Raw genomic sequence first — 22,170 nt, forward strand, 5'->3', positions numbered from 1 at the left:
ACAGAAAAAGTGCCAATCCTAGCTTTACAAGCTATCATTTTATGGACCTAACAATAAGTCCAAATTTTAGTTAAATGTATAAAATGTGCCCAAGGTGCTGTGATTTATTTTGCTGCTAATATGGTTTCTATATAACAACAGCAACAACTTTCCATGCTTCACATCACACTCCTTGGTCTGTTGCTTATTTTATTCTCTGTCTGTGATCTGAGCCAAGGAGCCTGAGAAAGTGGGCTCACAGACGGCACAGATGTACCATACGTCGTGATCAATACACCCTCGGTATTCAACAAATACTAACCCACCCAAGGGCTGCCACTTGTTTGGACACCAGCTTTTTTTCCCAGCAGGGTCTAAGTAAGAATCTCCTCACTCAGCAGCACTGCAAACATCAAATTCTTTCAGGGCCTTAGTTTTGTATGTTCAAAATGGAAAACGGCAGCTACCAAATCCACCACAGAGAGATGAAACAAAGGTGGTCTGCCAAAAGGACTCCTTTAACCGAGTTAGATATTTTGAGAGGACAATGATTTAACAAAAAATAAAATAAGGACTCCAAATTTGGAGTCAGGAGACATGCTGTGTCCTTTAGTTGACCAGGAGCAAGGTCATTTAACCTATTTCAGACTGTTTCCTAAACCACAAAACAGAAACACAACAACCCCCAACTTACAACCAAATCATTGCTGGTTGACAATCAAAAGAGAAGCCATCATGAATTGAACGCTGATTTCCTACAAACACAACGCTATTTCCTATCACAAACATTATGAAGCTGATCATAAAAAGTACAACAAGAAAATTCAAATATAGTTACAGGCATTTATTAAATATGTAAATCCACACAGCCCTAAAAACTTCATAGCAAATGCTCCTTTTGAGAGGTTTTCTGCATGGCTTAGACTTGTTGCAGCTTATCAAAATATATGGCTTATAAGGACAGCTCTTCTTAAGAAATCACCCTATGGCAAATAAAGGATTTCTTCACTCCTCCAAAGACTAACATACCACATGGAAAGTTAGGGTCATCTGTCTCGCAAATATTCATTGCCAGTTTCATGTGCGTGGATGCCTCTGAAAGTCTTTGAGTGGAACATACTTCTCTGGTGCCACCTTGCTCTTCCTTTGCAGAGAAGAATCCTTTGCTGAGCTCCATAACAAACATTCTAGCATTTCCATTCTGTCTGTATCTGGACCTTCAATCTTCAGCTTGGTCCGTGTTGCCAGGCCAATGCAATGTCCATGGCACTTGGTCCCCAGACTTTCACTGTTTTGTTTTTTGTTTTTGTTTTTTTTTGTAATATATATTAGGTTTGGTCACTGTGTGAAGTTCTTATTTCCAGTAATAAAATTCACTAAAGTGAGGTCAAAAGTCAAAACATTTCAAATTGTGGGTGAAAACATACATGAAAGTGTTTAATAAAATATAAAAGACTGTTTTATTATATATATATATATATATATATATATTTTTTTTTTAGTAATCTCTACACCCAACATGGGGCTTGAATTTGTGACCCTGAGATCAAGAGTCACATGCTCTTCCAAATGAGCCAGCCAGGCGCCCCTAAAATATAGACTTTGTAAACTGAAAATAGCCAAGCAAATATTATATATTGTGCCTTATCAGAAGTAATGCAAAAGCTCACAAAGGTAGAAGTTTTAATCAGGATGAAGACAACCAGAAGCGGGCAGTAGAGCAGAAAGGCATGGGGAGAAAGGTTAGAAGCTTCCTCATAAACTTGCCCACCACAGAGAAGGGGGTCTCCTAAATTCTCTTAGGCTAGTTCCTGTGTCAGAGCTGTTTGCTCCGGTCAGCTAAGCTTGGTCAACTAATCCTCCTTCTCTGGCATCTTTTCAAATTCCAGCTTTTCCAGATAATCTGAATATGTTTCCCTAACTCCTACTCCAGAGGGGAACTGTTTCTATTTGTCTTTATTTCCCATATTTTCACTTAGATCCTTGACCCCATGTTGATCCCAGCTGGACCATTCGCTTAGTTTTGTTTTGTTTTTGTAGAAATGGTATCTTCAAAGAATCAAAGCAAAAGAGTCTTTAATAAGCTGTTTGCAAGTGAAATGTGACTCTCCCAGGCCAGGGGCACCGTGAGAGACACGTCACGACCTAGCTGGTTTCTGGCTGAGCGCCTGAGCTCCTTGCCATTCCCAGGAAGCCACTGCCCCCTTGCGTCTCAGCGCTGGCCAGGCATTACCCCATGATGCGGAAGAACACTTGGCCAAAAAGTCTGTAAAAGATTATTGGTGGGCTATTTCTGGCTCTTAGATTTGTTGGTTCAAATAAGATTTCCTTTCATCTCATGGCTTTTTAAGTTTAATCATTCTTCCTCCCCATGAATTTTTAAAAGGCATATTTTTTTATAATTATCAAAGTAGTGTGTACTTCTTGAAGAAAAATTCATGTAGAATGATTTAACTTTGTTAACGTTTTGATGTATTTCTTCCATGTTTTTTTTTCTTTCTCCATATAAGGAAACCTAATTTTACTTGGGGATAGGAAAAAAAGCCACAGAACTATGAAATCTAATTTTATCATAAATGTTATGTAAACATGATCTCTTCTCCACAACAAGAAAATCAACTTTTGAGAATCCTAGAGGACCAAGAAACAGATTGCCCTTTTCTCTCAAAAAATGTAAGACACAAAGGATAGCACTTTAGATCATAGAGCCTTATAAAATTTGCCTGTAGTTCCAATCCTGTGAATTACACTGCGGTGAATGCAACTATTAGACACATTAAATTGAATATTATCTCATTTTCAAGAAAAAAAAACTAAAAATCTCTGCTCTAAAGTTGGCCTGTGGAATTGGGAAATTTGGCAGTCTAAATGATCCAGTGTGATGTATCATATTTCTAAATGTTGTGCAGATATGTTGCTTCCTCCCCACTTTGGAGAACGTAGAAACAAAGGCTTAGATCTGGGCATGCCAGGAGGAACTGAGGAGTCCTTTGTTTCTCCAAGTTCCTTTTCTTCTATATTTTAATTGTCGTCTGTACCATCTAGATGTGCATACGATACAACATAAGTATGAATGTATGGTGTCAGAGAGAGTCTGTGGCTAAGAACTGGAATGGGCTTAGAGGAAATTCAATGTCGCTTTACCTGCTTTATATGATCCTTTATTCTGGGCACCTGGGTGGCTCAGATGGTTAAGCGTCTGCCTTCAGCTCAGGTTATGATCCCAGGGTCCTGGGATCGAGTCCCGCATCGGGCTCCCTGCTCAGCGGGAAGCCTGCTTCTCCCTCTTCTTCTCTCTCTCTCTCTCTCCTTCTCTCCCCCTCTGTCTCTCATGAATAAATAAAATCTTTAAAAAAAGTGTGCCTCTATATGATCCTTTATTCTCTTTGGAGACCTTGTGACTAAGAGGATATTTCGAAAGAGCCCTGGAATAGGAGTTCTCCATTACTTTGACCCGTAGATCATTTTAATTCTACAGGAATAAAGTTCCATAGGCCACCTGTATGTCATACAGTTCCATAGGCCTTCCTGTATGTCACTTAAGAAAAATGTAGATAGGGGCACCTGTGTGGCTCAGTCAGCTGAGCATCCAACTCTTGATCTCAGCTCAGGTCTTGATCTCAGGATTCTGAATTCAAGCCCTGCGTTGGGCTCCATGCCTGGCATGGAGCCTACTTAAAAAAAAAAAAAAAAAAAAAGGATGTAGACATTTTACCATTTTCAACACAGAAAAGTAAAACTTCCTTCTGTAAATATGACCTATGGGAATTATGTAATTTGGTCTTTTAAATGATCCAGTTATTGGGGATTGCAAATGGTTATTATTATGCACACACACAAAATAATAATGCACAAACCTGAACAACTTTACCAAAAAAGTCTGTTGAATATTAAACTGTTAATTATGATATCTCAAAGTCTCTGATCACTGTTATTACACATTCTCATTTGTTAATATGCTTGTAATCTGTGCTGTTTTTTGTGCTCTGTTTTTTATTTTTTTAAAAGATTTAATTTGAGAGAGAGACAGAGATAGTGAGAAAGCAGGAGTGGGGAGGAGAGGGAGAAGCAGGCTCCCCACTGAGCAGGGAGCCCGATGCAGGACTCGATCCCAGGTCCCTGGCATCATGACCTAAGCCGAAGGCAGACGCCCAACCGACTGAGCCACCCAGGCGTCCCGAGGTTCGTAGCTTTAACTGTTCTGGCTTGTGGTTTCTCTTACCTTCTCAGTTAACTGCCTGCACTCAGATAGAGAATGTTCGAATTCTTCATGCCCTAAGGAAATTTGGCAATTGTATTTCTCATCTATCTACTCTAGCTCTCTCGCATCTTTGCCTGCTTCCAAAGTGGGGAGGGAAAATTACAAAGCTGAAAGCTAATGCCAAGCTAGGATTTAGTGATAATTATTATCTTGATCTCCACCTATCAGACCCAGAGAGATGATGTCATTTTGAGTATTGCTCCTCAGTTTTTTCCATCTGTAAAATGAGAACATTGGACCAGTTATATACCTAAATCTGCCCCAGTTCAAACACTAGGAGTCTGTATTTTATACATGGGCTCCATACAGAAAAAGTGTTTGATTTAGCCAAGAAAAAAACATTCAGTGTGTCAAAACAACTTTATACCTTAAAAAATAAATAAGAAAAACAAAGTGCTTTCTTTTTTTTTAAGATTTTTTTTTAAAGATTTTATTTATTCATTTAAGAGAAAGAGAGAGAGCACAAGCAGGGAGGAGGGGCAGAGGGAGAGGGAGAAGCAGGCTCCCCGCTGAGCAGGGAACCCTATGTGGGGCTGGATCCCAGGACCCTGAGATCATGACCTGAGCTGAAGACAGTCGCTTAACCAACTGAGCCACCCAGGTGCCCCAAAACAAAGTGATTTCTTAAAAATAAGTATTATTCAGGAAATATTCCAGTAAGCAAGGATGCAGATCCCCTTATTTCAAGGCTCACCACCTGGGAGAGCTTGCCTCCAGCCCCTAGTGAGAAAGTGGCTTGTCCCTGAAGTTGAATGAGAATGATTAATGTCAAACTGTTCAACCTGCTTTGCTGTCTTTCAGGTTCTCCTCTTCAAAATACTCTTGCCATCCTAAATCTGGCTATGGAATGCAGAAGCCAACAGAACAGAACTGACTTTAGCTAGTGAGTCCACAGCACTCTTTAAACACCTACTGTGTGCCAGACTGGGACTATAGTGGAGAACATAGCAAATATGAACTCAGATCTTGTGGAATTTATAGTCTACAGTAGACATCAGAATCTTGGTTTCCAGAACTTATTCTAGAACAGACATGTGACTTTGAGCACATGTGCTTAGTCACTACTATATCCAGGTATCACTTCTCCCTTTAATTAGACTTGTTTAAGTTGGGGGTTTTCCACTTTCGACCAAGAAAATCCTAATAAACAATCCAAATATAGCTCAATAGAGACTAGATAAATAATAGCACAATGATATAATGGAATACTATGTAGCTTTTAAAAAAAAGAAACTACGGGGCACCTGCATGGCTCAGTTGGTTGAGCGTCTGCCTTCAACTCAGGTCATATCTTGGGTCTCGGGGTCCTGAGATCGAGCCCCACATCAGGCTCCCTGCTCAGCAGGGAGTCTGCTTCTCCCTCTCCTCCCTCTCTACCACTCGTGCTCACTCTCTTGCTCTCTCAATAGATAAATAAAATCTTAAAAAAAAATAAAAAGAAACTACATATATTAATATAAAAATAAACCTAATATTAGAAAGAAAAGCAAGTTCATAGAAGATATATATAAGTATATATATGTTTTAAGATAATAGACAAAAGTTTATACAAAAAAGGTTGGAAGTATTAACAGTTAAATGTCATAAAAACAATACTAAAGCAAAATTCTTTTAATACATATTTACACTTGTGAATCTCTTTTGAAATATCATTATTATTGGGCGCCTGGGTGGCTCAGTCGTTGAGCGTCTGCCTTCGGCTCAGGTCATGATCCCAGGGTCCTGGGATCGAGTCCCACATCAGGCTCCCTGCTCCGCAGGAAGCCTGCTTCTCCCTCCCCCACTCCCCCTGCTTGTGTTCCTGCTCTCGCTGTGTCTCTCTCTGTCAAATAAATAAATAAAAAAAATTAAAAAAAAAAAAGAAACATCATTATTATTAATTCTTTCTGACTATAAAAGCCTTCCATTTCATTGTAGTAAGAGTGGACAGGAGAATGAGACTAAAACAGAGAGACCCTTTTACTTTACACGCTTCCAAAATGCTTGAATTTATTAGAAGAGTTTATGTGATGACAACCCCACTCAAACTGCTATAAGAAAAAAAAAAAAGTGTGTAGGGAGGGAATATTGAATGTGGGCCAGCTCGCAAAATCCAAGGAAAAGCTGGCCAACTAAGCCTAAGCCATGGCAAGGCGGGCAACGGGAGCCCTCAGCCCTAGAACCAGAATATCAACTTTCACCAAGAGCCTCTGGGTCTTTTGTCTCCGCTTCCCTAGGCACGTTGGCCTCATGCCCTCCTACTATAGTCTTTCTCCATGGTGAGGGGTCACGACTTCCGGCAGCTTCCCCGGGCACAGCCTCTCAATCTCACCACCGAGAAGGCAACAGGCTCTTCTCCAAGGATGGACTCTGAATGGTCACAAACCCACTGCAGACCAACCCTGTGAGCAGGGTAGTGGGAATTATGACTGATCGTGACTGGTCACATTTGGACCAGGTGCTCAGCCTTCAGCTTACCTCCAGAGTCGGGGATATGGGAACAGGTAAGGAGGCGGCAGCTCTATTCAGCCAGAAGTTGGGAGTGGAGTGGAAAAGGAGAGGGGAAGACAGAATAATGTTTCTTTAGGGCAAAAGGGAGAGGTGCTGGGTACACCAAATGATTAATGTGTACTACACGAGCATAAATTTCTCTCAGAAAAAATTTTTAGGGCGCCTGGGTGGCTCAGTTGGTTAAGCGACTGCCTTCGGCTCAGGTCATGATCCTGGAGTCCTGGGATCGAGTCCCGCATCGGGCTCCCTGCTCAGCAGGGAGTCTGCTTCTCCCTCTGACCCTCTTCCCTCTCGTGTTCTCTATCTCTCACTCTCTCTCTCTCAAATAAATAAATAAAATCTTAAAAAAAAAATTTGTTTAGAGCTATTTTCATCTTGTGTATGTGTAAATATATATTTTTTTCAAGTGACAAGGATGTATGTACAACGTTCTCTGAAACAGTTTTATAATAATTAGAAGTTGTAAACAACCTATAGTTAACAGCTGTTGATTTTTTTCCTCTTGGATTGTCCCCTTTCTTCCCTCCAGACACAATGCACCCAATGTCCCATGTCAGCTGAACCAATCCTACACCACCTTACTTCCTGTGACCACAACAACCGGCCTGAAGCGTGGATGTATAATCTAACATGAACCAATCAGGTCTTTGTCCAGGACGGTCATTTTCTTTTCAGGTAGTACTAGTGTTGGGGCTGTGACTCTAGAAGATTTTTTTCACCTGGAGCTGGTAGAAAAGCATTATTTCCTGTCAGGTCAGGAAGTTGCCAAGATAGAATCTGGAACTTCCAATTTTGTCTCTTACACAGGAGGTGAAGCCAGCCTAAGAATGAAGCTGTTTATGCCAAAATAAACAGAGATGAGGGGTGCCTGGGTGGCTCAGTCAGCTGAGGGTCTGCCTTGGGCTCAGGTCATGGTCCCAGGGTTCTGGGATCGAGTCCTGCATCGGGCTCCTTGCTCAGCGGGGAGTCTGTTTCTCCCTCTCCCTCTACCCCTCCACCTCGCTTAAGCTCTGTCTCTGTCTCTCTCTCTCTCTCTCTCTCTCTCTAATAAATAAATAAATCTTTTTAAAAATTACAAAAAAGAAAATAAAACAAAACAAAAAACCCAGAGATGAGACATGAGGACATGGGGACTCATGATGCATTAGAGTCCCCAGTTGCCTCTGAGGCAAGTAAATAATAAATCTAGCCTCTGACGCTAACACTGCCCCTGCTCTTCTGCAAATAAGACTACATGGGCCAATTAACTCCCTCTTTAGCCTAAGGCTGTTTGAGCTGGGATTCTTCCAGCTTCAACCAAGAGAATCCTAATAAACAACCCGATCTAGATCAATAGAGGCTGGAAAACTTATGGCACAATAATAAAATACTATGTAGCTTTTGAAAAGAACAATCTATATTAACATTTAAAAAATCTAATATAAGGAGAAAAGCGAGTTTATAGGACAGGAATATGTGTGTATACGTGTGTGTGTGTCTGTGTTTCTGTGTGTCTATATGATTTGATATACACACACATACTTAGGGAGAGTGAAAAGGACACAATGTTCCAAAAGGTTAATACTGGTTATCTCTGGAGGCTTGTATGGGCATGACTTTCACTTTTTAAATATACTTGTGCATTTCTTAATTTTCTAAAGAGCATATACTACTTTTACAAAATGAAAATTTTAAGCCAAAAATAACTACAGAACATGAATTGTAGCCCATGTATGTTATACAACTTTCCACTTTATTGCTTCTGTTCCATCTAAGAAACAGAGGACTGGGAATTTGGAGACCCAGGCTTCTAGTCCAGACTTTTACTGTGTTCTATAACCTTGGGCAAGGTGGTTTGCCTCTGTGGGACTCAGTTTCTTTCTAAGAGGGATATTGGAAATAACAGCAGCTACTATTTCAGTGGTTTCTACGTCCAAGCACTGTGCTACATAGTTTCCTCTCAACAGCTCCCTGAGTTGAGCATTACCCCATTTTCCATATATGAAAACCAAAGCACAAGTGTTGGAATCAGAATTCGAACTCAGGTTTAGCTGATCCCAAAGCCATATTCTTTCCACTACACACTTTCTCAGCCACCTCTTGCCTCGTGGCTCATGCTAGAAGCTAGCACTTACAAGCCAGGACTTGACCAAAATCCTCCACCTGGAAACATCATTCTAAAGTAATCCCCCGTCACCTTTATCACTGCTAACGTTTTGTTTTGTTTTATTTTTTGTAATTTTATTCATTTATTTGACAAAGAGACACAGCGAGAGAGGGAACACAAGCAGGGGCATTGGATGAGGGAGAAGCCCCGATGTGGGGCTCGATCCCAGGAACCCGGGATCATGACCTGAGCCGAAGGCAGACGCCCAACGACTGAGCCACCCAGGCACCCTATCACTGCTAACATTTATTCTTATGTTGTATCAAACTCGAAAACAGGATGTTGCAACCTCAGTACTACTGATATTTTGGACTGAAAAATTCTTTGTTGTTGGGAGCTGTCCTGGGTGCTGTAGGATGTTGGCAACATCTCTCTGGCATCTACCCACTAGATGTCAGTGGTGCCCACCCTTCAACTGTGACATCAGAAATGCCTCCAGACACAGTGCCAGATATCCCCTGGGGGGGGGAAATTGCCCCGGAGTTGAGAACCCTGTTCTAAAAGGAGGAAAAAGCCAAGAACCTGCATTAACCCTGATGGGAAACTATTGAAAGAAAACACTGAATCTAGGAAATATTTCTACCCACCTGATTCTGTGACTTTACCAGCTCGCATTACAATCTCATGCTCCAAGTATCTCACGGGTGTGTGCCCTGTGCAGAACACTGTCCCAGGTACCTATACATTAACTATGAAAGATGTGCAGGAAAGGGGAAGGAGAATAAATCTTGCCCTCTCAATAATGACTCCACTTCGCCATTATGAAATTCACCTTTGCCTGAGAGAAGAGCCACCAGGAGCCTGCTGAGTAAGAACAGGTATTCAACAGAGAACAGCACTACTTGAAGACAATGCTGATTTTATTCCAGCTAAATAAAGCAATGCACAAGGCACCTGGGTAATAAGCTTAACTCAAGGGGCAAAAGCCAAGAAACAGGATTTTTTTGTGTTTGTTTTAATTATCAGTCACTGCACATAGCTCTCTTCCACACCTCCTCTCAGAAAATGTGGGCTAACAAATCCCATGCAAAGGAACATAAGAAAGAGAAAAGGGGAAATGGAATTCATCCAGCATACTGCTGAAGGTGGTTTCTCCGAGTTCTCTTCTATAAACCACTCCATCAACACAGTCCACTCCGGATTATTTTAATATCATGACCATCTTCCCTGCAAATTGAACAACCATAAAGACACACTTCTTACCCACCATACTGAAACTGTCCCGCTCTTTGTATCAAAAAGACCCATGTCATTACACATTAGATTCCTTCTAAGGGGATGCTGACTTAATCATTTTTAGAGCTAAATCTGGTAAACAGTGAATATGAAAGCCTCAACGCTGCCATTTTTTCCCTGTGAGTGACATGAAGGGCATCAGGTGTAACACATACTACTTAGTATTCTCCTAGGCAGAATTATTAAGACTATGTCCCAACTTGTAATGAAGGCTGTACAGGTTATCTGCACATGCCCTCTGAATTTAAAAGAATATTCGAGGGGCACCTGGCAGCCTCAGTCGGTGGAACATACAACTCTTGATCTCAGAGTGGTGAGTTCAAACCCCAAACTGGGTATGGAGCCTACTTAAAAAAAATTTTTTTAATAAAAAAATATAGATAAATAAATAAATAAAAGACTATTAGCTATTTCACAGAGTTTAACTATTAGATATACTCTTAATTTGGGGAAACTGCCCATCCATGGATAGTAACATAACCTGATTATCTGGTCTATAGTTGGTTAATCACAAATGCCATTCTCTAACTTTGACCTGGAAAATGCACTGATGGAGTCTGTCTTTCTAAATGTCAGTCTGAAAACAGATAATGTCACATTTGATTCTGACATCCAAGAAAAGAGATGCTACTTCCTAAGTAATCAAAAATCAAGAAAAGGACTAAAGAAAACTTGACTAATCTATACCATAAAATTATGATTTTACCTGATTTTCATACACAGAGTACACTCGTTGGGATAAGTGGACATGTCGCTTCCACACACGGGGTTAAAGTCTCTGGGACATCCTGGTAATTTATACTGACTGCAGTTTGGCTAGAAAAGAGAAAGGAGGACAGAAATTACAGAACTAAGACATTCTCATCACTAAATAGCTGAGGGGAAGACAAAGTCCCAAGTCTCCTGGATTTCCTAGAAACATCCTACAAAAATATTTCAATTGTCCACACACAAAATGATTTTTCTAATGCAAAAACCAGATGCAACATTGAAGCAATGATTTAATACGTACTATGTAAGAAAAGGACCTCAGTCTGGCTGATTTTTATTTATTATTTTTTATTTTATTTTATTTGTTTAGAAAGGGAGAGGAGATAGGAGGGGGAGAGGGAGAGAGAGAGAAAATCTCAAGCAGACTCCACACCCAGAGCAGTGCCCGATGCAGGACTCGATCTCACGACCCTGAGATCATGACCTGAGCCAAAATCAAAAGTCAGACGCCCAACTGACTGAGCCACCCAAGTGCCCCAGTCTGGCTGATTTTTAAATGAAAGCCCAAGACAGGCCACCATACCCACTTTCCAATCCTCCAGCTTTGTAATTTGCACTCTACTACTATCTCCACATTAATGTTGTTACATTCCACCTTAGTCCCTTGACATAACATCAAAACAAACTCAGGAATCTAATCTTTTATTCTGGACCTTTAAGATACTGGCATGTAACCAACAGCACCCAAAGAAAGCAACAGGTTCATAACTGGACATTCCTTAGGGGTTGTTATGGGTTGAATTGTACCCACTCAAAAAGTGATGTTAAAGTCATAACCACCAGTACCTCAGAAAGTGACCTTATTGGACATAGGGTCTTTATATAAGGAATCGAGTTAAAATGAGCTCAGTAGAATGGACCCTAATCCAATGACTGGTGTCCTTATAAAAAGAGAAAATTTGGACATAGAGTCACAAACAGAGGGAAGATCACGTGAAGGCACAGAGAATGTCATTTACAAGCCAAGGAACCCTTGGGACTACCAGAACCTAGGAGAAAGGCATGGAACAGATTCTCCCCGCTGCCGCCCGCCGCCCCCCGCCCCGGCCCTCAGGAGGAACCAATTCTACCAACACTTTGATGTAGGACTATTAGCCTCCAGAACCAGGGGACAATCAATCTCTGCTGTTTAAGCCCCTCAGTTTGTGGTGCTTTATGATAGCAGCCCCAAGAAATTGATGGGGATCATGGCACTCAATCCTGTGATTAGATGGATTTGAGGCCAGACAGATAATATATCTTGCTCATAGCTGCTCATCTCCAGCAGGGCCAAGACTAGACGTGGTCACAGTGATCAGACTATGGTGTGCAGAGTCTCACTTTAACAAAGGTCAAATATATGGCCCGCTACCTTTCTGTTTTATATACTCACATTTATATATATATATACTTGTTTTAGTAAATGGTGATCACTTTTCCTCACTTCAGAATAAAAGAGTCACCCTGTTTTAGCACTGAATAAATGCAATACATGTTTCTATTGATATTATCTGGATTTATAAAGACCTTAAACAGTGCTGGCCAAGGGCCAACCTCTAAAGTACAAGAGGTTTTGTTGACCCTTTCCATCCTCCATTCAGCCCTCATTTTGGAGCCTGATGTGCTCCCCAGGGCTCAGCAAGATGATGACTTGTAGGGCTGCTCTCACAGGCCACATTGTAGGATGGCAGCACCATGCGCTCCTATTTTAAGTCTTTGTTACTTGCAGCCAAATCTAATCCTAACTGATACAAGAGACAGGACCTCTCCTTTGAATGTTTCAACTGCAGCTGACCCTTGAACAACATGGGTTTAAATGTATTTTCTCTTCCTTATGATTTTCTTAATAACATTTTTTTTCTTTAACTTATAAGAATACAGATAAGAATGTAACACAACAGAAAATGTGTATTAATCAACTCTTTTTTTTAATTTTTTTGTGGAGAAGGAGAGAGAGGGAGGAGTGCAGGAGGGGCAGAGGGAGAGAGAGAATCTTAAGCAGACTCCACACCCAGGTCAGAGCCCAATTCGGGACTTGATCTCATGACCCTGAGATCATGACCTGAGCCGAAATCAAGAATCAGATGATTAACCAACTGAGCCACCCAGGTGCATCTAATCAACTCTTTATGTTATCAGTAAGGCTTCTGGTGAACAGTAGGCTATGAGCAGTTAAATTTTAGAATCAAAAGTTACACTCAGATTTTTGATTTTTGACTATGGGAGGGGGATCAGTACTCCCTAACCCCACATTATTCAAGGGTCAACCGTAATTAAGAGTTCTTTGTGCTATCACTACAAAAATGATACCCATAATAAGTCCACACATAATAAGTCCATGATTTCCTGTTTTGGTTTCTTTAAAACAGGATTTCTCAACCATAATTCACATTCTGGACCAGATAATTCTTTGGGTGGGAGGTTATCCTGTGTGTTGTAGGATGTTCTCTACCTACTAGATGCCAGTGTCATCTCCCCACTCATGAGAATCAAAAATAAATGTCTGCTAGAGGGCAAAACTGCCCACTGCTGAGAATCGCTATTTTAAAATACAGTGAAAATTTAAGGGACACCTGGCTGTCTCCGTCAGTAAAGCATGTGACTCTTGATCTTGGAGTTGTAGATTCGAGCCCCACGCTGGGTGTAGAAATTATTTAAAAATAAAATCTTAAATACAGTGAGAATTTAAAACAACATAATATACAATTTTTTTAATCTTGCCCCAATTATTTATAGTTGTTTCACCTACACCTAAGTCAACAGCAATTTTTTTTAGCAATTTGTCTTTTTGCAAGTCTTTCAAAAGCATTCAATTCAGTCTTCATATAAACTATGACTTTATTTCTTTACACTCATGTTTATGTTGTCCTTACATTTTTGGTTAAAATAAGGCTGGTAACTGCCATAACAGGCTTGTGAACTCACACACTTAGGTCTTGGTAGGAATATAACTACACCGATGGGAAGAAGTCTACTGGCATACAAGAGAGTAGGCTATCCATAGCCAGTAAGGGATCATTATGCTGTGGGGATTGTTCAGAGAGAAAGGACAGGGTCATCTGTGAGTTGCTTAAGTGGACGGTGTTCAGTGAACGTTTAGTGTTAACAACTAGGCCCGGTGGACCCACAGAGGGCTACCTGTGCACGTCACCTCAGAAGCTTGATAAAAACACTGATTTAGTGCCATTTGCAATGACAAGGATGGAGCTAGAGAGCTAAGCAAAAGAAGTCAGAGAAAGACAAATACCATATGATTTCACTCATATGTGGAAATTAAGAAACAAAACAAACAAGCAAAGGGAAAACAAAACTGAGAGGGAGGCAAACCAAGAAACAGACTCAACTATAGAGAACAATCTGATGGTCACCAGAGGGGAGGTGTGTGGTGGGGCGGAATGGGAGAAATAGGTGATGGGGATTAAGGAGAGCATTTGTTGTGATGAGCACCAGGTGATGTATGGAAGTGCTGAATCACTGTATTGTACACCTGAAAGGAATATTACACTGTAGGTTAACTAACTGGAATTTAAATAAAAACTTTTAAAAAACTTAAAACAAAACAAGAAAACACTGATTTGGGGCCTCATGCCAGACCTACTCAATTAGAATCTCCAGGGTTAGAATCCATGTGTCTAGAGGCCCCTGAATTCTGATTCGGCGAGGACTGGGCTTAGGAACTGCTGTTCCCAAACATCTTGACGTCCAGTCCACTTAGACTATGTATGGAACCTAAGGAGAATACACTGAGACACACAATTTGGCACACAATTTCAGGGGACCCCGGCTCTAGACCTTTCTTGCCTCCCCATTTTTAACCAAAACATATCTTGCCTATGCCCACTCTGACTGACTAGATAAACAACTAATCACAATCAATCTATTTAGCCTGCAGGTCTTAAGGTTTTTTATATTCAACAGAAGTTTTCAAATGCTTTCATCCCAAAGAATGACTAATATATGGATTTTGAGGAGGACTAACAGGCTGATAAGGAAGTTCTGTTTGTTTTGTTTTGTTTTGTTGTTTAAGCAGAAGACCTTTGATGTCTCTCAGATCCCCAAGGGATCTACCCAGCTGGAAGACAATGTTGGTATTCCAGGCTGTTTCCAGTCTAATTCTCATGATTTCAAAGCTAGCTTTGGCTATCCACCATTTAACTTTATTAAATTCAAGTTACTCACTTCCTGGATTTACTCTGAGCTGAGACATGAGGCTTTATGAACAAATACTTTTCACTGTTATCAATGAGGTCAAATAATTTCATTAATAAATTATGCCCCCACTAACCTTAGTTTTATAATAAAAAATTGTATTTATATATATATAAAAATCATGGTAGACTCCTCAGAGCTTTAGAAGACACTCTCATTCTGGAAGAGGGCCACATCACATTTTTTTTTTAAGATTTTGTATTTATTTATTTATTTATTTGTCAGAGAGAGACAAGCAGGGGAAACAGCAGGCAGAGGGAGAAGCAGGCTCCCCACTGAGCAACGACCCCAATATGGTACTCGATCCCAGGACGTCAGGATCATGGCCTAAGCCGAAGGCAGACGCTTAACCAACCGAGCCACCCAGGCATCCCAGTCACATCACATTTTTACTTATTCCTTAGAATCAATTTAATTTTTGTAGAAGGATGTGATATGCTTCTAAGTAATTCTCTGAGCTTTATACTCTGAATCTTTTCTTTTGAAAGGTTCTCAAATCCTTTACCAGATATATTCCCTCATTTGTTTATTCAATAAATGAAAAAGATTTTAAGATAGATGTTAGAGAAGTACAAAGACAAATTGAGTCCTGCCTGTAAGAACTTCAGTGTATAGGGTGCCTGGGTGGCTCAGTTGGTTAAGCGACTGCCTTCGGTTCAGGTCATGATCCTGGAGTCCCGGGATCAAGTCCCACGTTGGGCTCCCTGCTCAGCAGGGAGTCTGCTTCTCCCTCTGACCCTCCCCCCTCTCATGTGCTTTCTCTCTCTCAAATAAATGAAATCTTTTTTTACAAAAGTTCAGTTTATAGTAAGAAAATCAAAAATACACATGGAAAAAAATAAAATAATTAAAAAAAAAGAAATATACATGGTGGTAGATAGAATTTAGATTAGAGGTTTGAGAGAATGTCTACCTCAAGGAAATAAAGCAGACTAACCAAAGGCACAGTGGTGAGGGAAGTGTTTGACCTGAGAGCAAAGCAGTTTAATTTAAAGGAGCTTCCAACAATCTTTCATAATAAAAACACTCAACGAACTGAGCAGAAAAGAGAACTTCCTCAACCTGATAAAGAACATCTATAAAACCCCCACAGCTAACATTATACTTAATGGTGAAAGACTGAATGCTTTTCCTCCAAATTAGGAATAAGACAAGGATGTCCATATTCATTTGTTCAAGATGGCATAGAATATTCTAGCAAAGACAATTAGGCAATAAAATAAATAAAAGGCAACAGATTGGAAAGGAAGAAATAAAACTATTTCTGGTTTATATAAAATTTCTCTTTATATAGACAGGTCTGAGGAATACAAAAGGAACTATTACAACCAAAAAACAAGTCCAACAAGGCTGCAGGATACAAGATCAATATACAAAAATCAATTACATTTCTATACACTTGCAGCAAAACATCTGAAAATGAAATCAAGAAAAAAGATCCATTTGTAACAGCATTAAAAAGAATAAAATATTTAGGAATATATTTAACAAAAGAAGTATAAGAATTAAACACCAAAAACTAAAACATTGTTGAAAGAAATTAAAGACCTAAATAAGTGAAAAGGCAACCCATATTCATGGATCAAAAGATTTAACTTTCTTAAGATAGCAATACTCCCTAAATGGTTCTACAGGTTCAATGCAATCCCTAGCAAAAATCCCAACTGCCTTTTTTGCAGCAGAAATTGGCAAATTGATCTTTAAATTCATATGGAAAGGCAAGTCACCCTGAAAAGCCAAGACAATCTTGAAGAAAAAGTTGGAGGATTCACACTTTCTCATTTTGAAACTTACTACAAAGCTACAGTAATTAAAACAGTGTGGCACTAACATCTGAAACTAATATAACACTGTATGTTAACTACTCTGGAACTAAAATAAAAACAAAACAAAATAGGGGCGCTTGGATGGCTCAGTCATTTGAGCATCCAACTCTTGGTTTCGGCTTAGTCATGATCTCAGAGTTGTGAGATGGAGCCCCACATTGAGCTCCCCACTCAACAGGGAGTCTGCTTTCCCTCTCTCTCTCCACCTGCCCCTCCCTGCACCATGCCCTCTCTTTCTCTCTAAAATGAACAAATAGGCATGCCTGGGTGGCTCAGTCGGTTAAGTGGTTAAGTGTCTGCCTTCAGTTCAGGTCATGATCCCAGGGTCCTGGGATTGAGTCCCGCATCCAGCTCCTTGCTCAGCAGGGAGCCTGCTTCTCCCTCAGACTGCCGCTTCCCCTGCTCGCATGCTTGCTCTCTTTCTTTCCTTCTCTCTCTCTCTCTCTCTGACAAATAAGTAAATAAAATCTTTAAAATGAATAAATCTTAAAAAATAATAAAATAATAAAACAAAAAACAGTGTGGTAGTAGCATAAGAATAGAAGAGCACAAGCTATGGGAAAGCAGTGGAAGGTACAGACAGAAAGATAAGCTGCAGTAAGGACACTCTGTGAACATTATTATCTAGATAATGTTCATAAAATGTCTAGTACAAGACATAACCATTAGACCAAGGACCTTTTGAATCATCAAAGAAACTATTAAAGGAAACAAAGTGCTGAGGCCTTCAAGGACTGAGCTATTTTCAACCAAAATTTACAATTTTGATCTGCATCAAAAGGTCTGCCTTAGACTCTGATTTCTGAAGAGACAGTCAACAGTTTCAAAAGTGGCAGGTCAAAAAAGAAGAAGTGAGGCCAGACCTGAAAACCAGCCCCAACCCAAACCGTCCGGACTTCACTATATTAGTGGAAACAATACAGGTGGTTTCCTACTTACTGTTCTGTATTCTGAAGGCTGGTCAAAGTCAGAGCTCAAAGAGTCCAAAGAGACTACAAGAAGAAAACAGACATGAAAGTATATGATTAAGATCAATTCTTATTCATAAGGAGCTTTTAAAATCCAGCTTGTGATTTATCCCAGCCACACCCTCTCCCGTTCTCTCAGATGCCTAGCTTTTTTGATCAGCCCCCATTGCCCAGCCCCACGCCCCCAAAGAAGGGTACTGTTTTCTGGCACCTCTCCTGGCAGACACACAGAAGGAACATTTGGTCCAGGTTCTGTAATTGACCACCCTAGCAGGCTTGCTTGAGAAAGAACTTCGGAGCTATGGAATAAAAGAGAAGGAACTCAATAATTCACGATATTCTCCTCTGTGGCTCAGGGTAACAAACGCAAAACTTAACGTTAGGTGCTACCATTTTAACTCCATTTTCGAGTGGGCGTCAAATCTGGCTGGACTAAAGCCCCTTTCTCATAAGCCTCAGGGTGCCTGACGCGCTTGGCATTCACAAGCCCTATTCCTGTTCATCTCCTGCAGAGGTTCGGTAGGGCCACTGTGTCCATAAAAAACCAACTTCTGATCTTGGGCTCCAGAAAATCTGCTTCAAGGGAGAAAGAGCAGACAGCAGGGTGTCGCTACGAAGGAGCCGAGAGCCAAGGCCAAGCAAGAATGAAAGAGCATCGCTGCCTCCACCGCCACCCCCCAGCCCTGCACGCCCCGCACGTTAGCGCTCCCTAGACGACCGCAGGCCGCGGGAACCGCCAATAACGGGTGCGCCGAGGGCCGCCAGGGGGCTGGGATCGGGGCGGGGAGGTGGGTAGCCAGGGGGCCAGTCCCACCCTCTGATACTCCTCCGCGCCACTCCCGACCCTGTCCTGGCCGACCAGGCCCGGTGAGCGGTGAGCGGTGAGCGTTACCCGCCAAGTCCCCGGCCAGAAGCAACAGCACCAAGCGCACGGCCAAGAGCGCCATGCTCCCTCTGTGGCCAACCGTCTCATCACCGCCCGCAGCCGCGATGCCCGACAAGCACCGCGCGCCCAGGTCAGACGGGCGACAGGCTGGCTGGGGGGGAGGGAGGAGGGGCTACGGGGGGAGGGGCCGTTGTTACCCCCCACCTCCCATCTCTCCGAGGATGGGAGTGAGCAATTGAGGGCAAGATCTCTCCCAGCAGCAAACAGGAACCACGTGAGAACCCTGGGGAGCAACTTTGGGGGCTCTGCCAGCCAACCCCTACTTCTTCAGCATCTAGTCCGTCCGAGGCAGTGTTTTGGCGCTCGACTAAACAAAGGAGGTCCCTGCTCTCGGGAAGTTTTCTAGTGTAGGTGTTGGGGATGGGGTGACGCAGGAAACACCAAGTGAATCCACGCAATAATTTCTCAAATTAAGTGCTAGAGAGTGTTGGGAGAAGGGGAAGACTTTGCACGGGGAGGTCAGGAAAAGCTTTTCAGAGGTGGCATTTGAGCTAAAAACTGAAGGGTGAGAGAAAGGAAGCCCGGTGAAGAGGAGAGGCTCAAGGAAAAGCCCGTGCAGAGATCCCGAAGCAGGAACCAGCTCACGGTTTCAGCTGGAGCCCTGGTGAGGGACAGGGAAGGGGGAGGGAGGTGGAAGCCAAGGCCAGTAGCCGGTGTGGTGGTGTAGGCCACGATAAGGAACTTGGACTTGTTCTGGTTGCAGAAGAAAACATCAGCATATCAAAGGTATTTGAGAATCATGGATCCAACACCCAGTGAGAGAGTATAGCAGAGGTCCAGATCGCTCCTGGATGCGGGGGATTGACCCATGTGGAGAAGAAAGCTGTGAAGGAGGAAGAAAACCAGGCTAGAGTCTGGGGTTACGGAACACTGGGGAGGTGATGTGAGTATGTCACTAGCTGCCCTAAGGCTGAGAATTTGGCAGACTGAGCATGGTCATGGGCTTTAGCAAGATGTAGTCACTAATGGCCCTAAGAAGGACTAGTTCAGAGAAGTGATGGGGTCCAGGGCCCAAATGGCAAGGGTTGAAAGGGATGAAGTGAGAAAGTGGAGACAGAAAGTTTAGATAACTCTTGGGAGTTTTGCTATAAAAAGGAAGCCAGATATGGGCAGGAGGTAGCCTACGAGACTTCCAAAATGTCTTTTGAGGGCCACGTTCAAAGCTCTCCAATGTCTTCCCACCTTGCTAGGAGTAAAAACGAAAGTCCTCACTGTGGCCTCTGCTGGTCTCTTATTGTTCCTCCCTGACTCACTCGTCCCAGCTATAGTGGCCTCCTTGCTCCCATCCAGGGGCCTTAGCACTTGCTGTTCCCTCTGCCTAGATATCTACATAGCTTCTTCCTTCCCTTCCTTCTGTCTCTGTGCAAACAGCCCCATACCAGAAATGCCTTCTCTGACCATAAATAAAAAGTTAGTAGGGGCGCCTGGGTGGCTCAGTTTGTTAAGCATCCGACTTCAGCTCAGGTCATGATCTTGGGATCCTGGGATTGTGCCCCTTCCCCTCAGGTTCTCCAGTCGGTGGGAAGCCTGCTTCTCCCTCTCCCTCTGCCCCTCGACCCACTTGTGCTCTCTCTCTCAATTAAATAAATAAAATCTTAAAAAAAAAAAATTAGTACTCCCCCTTCCTATTCCCCTTACTGTCCTTTGTTTTCCCTCCCCCATGGAATTTATCTTGACTTTTTTTTTTTTTAACTTTGTGACACTCTCCACTTGTTTAAGCTCCAAGAGGGGAGTACTTTTTTGGTTTACTGGTTTATCTCCAGCACCTAGAAGAGTGCCTCACATGAATCTCAGCAGCTCAACAAGTATTAAATGAATAAGTGAGGGATTCCTAGGGAATCAGGACCTTACCTAAAAGGACGGTCAGAATAAAACAAATCACTAGTGTGCATAAGCAGAATGGCTCTTTGGGTTAAGGAGGAGTTAAACCTTAATTCCTGGGTTTGTATGCATTCATTTTTGCAGCATCGCATAACATGGCTGTGAAGAGTTTTGCAGTTGAAGACTTGGCTCTGCAAGTCACACAAACGAGCTCTGAACCTCAGAGCTTCCACTTCCGCCTTCTCCTCGTAAAATCGTAGTATAATCGTAGAATCTTGTGAGTATGAAATGAGGTAATGTACATAAATGTGCTGAGACATGGCAGAACTCAATACATTTTAGTCCCTTTCTATTTTCTCCACGATGACTTTTGTCAAGAGGGCAGTTATTCTGTTCCTAGGCAATTGGGCATCTGCTCCTATTTCAGGTCACATTGGCCATTGTGTTGTCACAGAGCCATTGCAGCCTGGAGGCAGCAACATTGTCTATTTCTCCCACTTGCCTATCCCTAGTGCCTAGCACTAGGGCCTGACGGAAGCTCAGTAAATGTTTGCTGAATTAGTGAATCTCTGAAATGTTAAACTGACATCACAAGGAGGACATAGACCAAAAAGGGGAAGACATAGGATCCAAGAAACAAGAATTCAAACCCAAGAAAAGTTGTTAGGGTAGATCCTAATCCAATATGACTGGTGTCCTTATAAGAAAAGGAAATTAGGACACAAACGAAACAGAGGGATAACCTTGTGAGGATCCAGAAGACAGCCATCTGCAGTCCAAAGAGCATGGCCTAGAAGAAAGCAAACTTGTCAACACCGTGGTCTTGGACTTCCAGCTTCTGGAACTGCAAGAAAATACATTTCTGTTAGTTAAGCCACTTAGTCTGTGGTACTTTGTTATGGCAGCCCTAGCAAACTAGTATATGAATGTGATAAAAATAAATAAATACATGCATGTATCATTTTGTATTAAAAGATTTCATTTTAAGAAATTAAACAAAAGAAAGCTTATTTTGACAGAAACATACATTAATGCTCTCTAACAATAACTCATATAATATTGGAGAATAATATTGATTTACTGATTTTTTTTTTCTCCCTAGACAAGCACCCTTTGAGATGTTCGCTAATTCTGAATACAAATTTTGGTAACTATTCAGCAAATCTTAATGAGAAGTTTGGAGAAAGAGAAATAATTTTGCTAAAGAGGCACAGCAAGTTAGTGAATTGGCAGATCCATTTCTTTTCTGCTTCCTATGCCTCTGTGTCAAGTGCTGACCCTGTGAAATATTCCCTGTATTAGTCAGGGTCCAGTCTAGAAAACAGGAGCCTCACTAGGAATTCTCCCAAAGAGAATTGAACATAAGGGATCAGCCAGGCCAGTATTGGAAAACTCAAAAAAGCAGAAAGGGAACAATGAGGTAACACACAAAGATGGCAACCTCAAGCCATAGGTATCACCCCTAGGTCTGGGGAAAAAGAAGAGGTTGAGATTATCTAGAAATTTGGAGGAGAGTCTCCAGAAAGTGGAGACTCAGA

General features: G+C 41.7%; 1 protein-coding gene and 1 long non-coding RNA gene across 5 annotated transcripts in view; one reads left to right on the forward strand and one right to left on the reverse strand.

Moving 5' to 3' along the window:
* Positions 1 to 18,892, reverse strand: part of LOC112836105 (serine peptidase inhibitor Kazal type 2) — a 137,205-nt gene extending 118,313 nt beyond the window's left edge. Inside the window, exons 1-5 of one of the 4 annotated variants that reach the window (XM_025887781.2) lie at positions 18,758 to 18,892; positions 18,077 to 18,164; positions 17,837 to 17,889; positions 10,819 to 10,928; positions 9,719 to 10,043 (exon numbers count right to left, since the gene is read on the reverse strand). In XM_025887781.2, coding sequence (XP_025743566.1) covers positions 9,998 to 10,043; positions 10,819 to 10,928; positions 17,837 to 17,889; positions 18,077 to 18,164; positions 18,758 to 18,838 — 378 coding nt within the window. In that variant the 5' untranslated portion in view covers positions 18,839 to 18,892 and the 3' untranslated portion in view covers positions 9,719 to 9,997. Of the gene's footprint in view, positions 1 to 9,718; positions 10,044 to 10,818; positions 10,929 to 17,836; positions 17,890 to 18,076; positions 18,165 to 18,757 lie in introns of those variants that run through there. The other 3 variants (XM_073891732.1, XM_073891730.1, XM_073891729.1) reach the window with 3 other exon arrangements.
* Positions 18,893 to 19,026: 134 nt separating this feature from the next.
* On the forward strand, positions 19,027 to 21,580 carry LOC112836107 (uncharacterized). The gene is made up of 4 exons (XR_003211383.2): positions 19,027 to 19,158; positions 19,515 to 19,694; positions 20,777 to 20,909; positions 21,060 to 21,580. It is a non-coding gene; the product is annotated as an uncharacterized lncRNA (long non-coding RNA).
* The last annotated feature ends 590 nt before the right edge of the window (positions 21,581 to 22,170 follow it).

The sequence above is a fragment of the Callorhinus ursinus genome, unplaced genomic scaffold (assembly GCF_003265705.2).
Source record: "Callorhinus ursinus isolate GAN/ISIS: 27379988/994484 unplaced genomic scaffold, GSC_fseal_2.0 scaffold4, whole genome shotgun sequence".
Classification (NCBI taxonomy): Eukaryota; Metazoa; Chordata; class Mammalia; order Carnivora; family Otariidae; genus Callorhinus; species Callorhinus ursinus.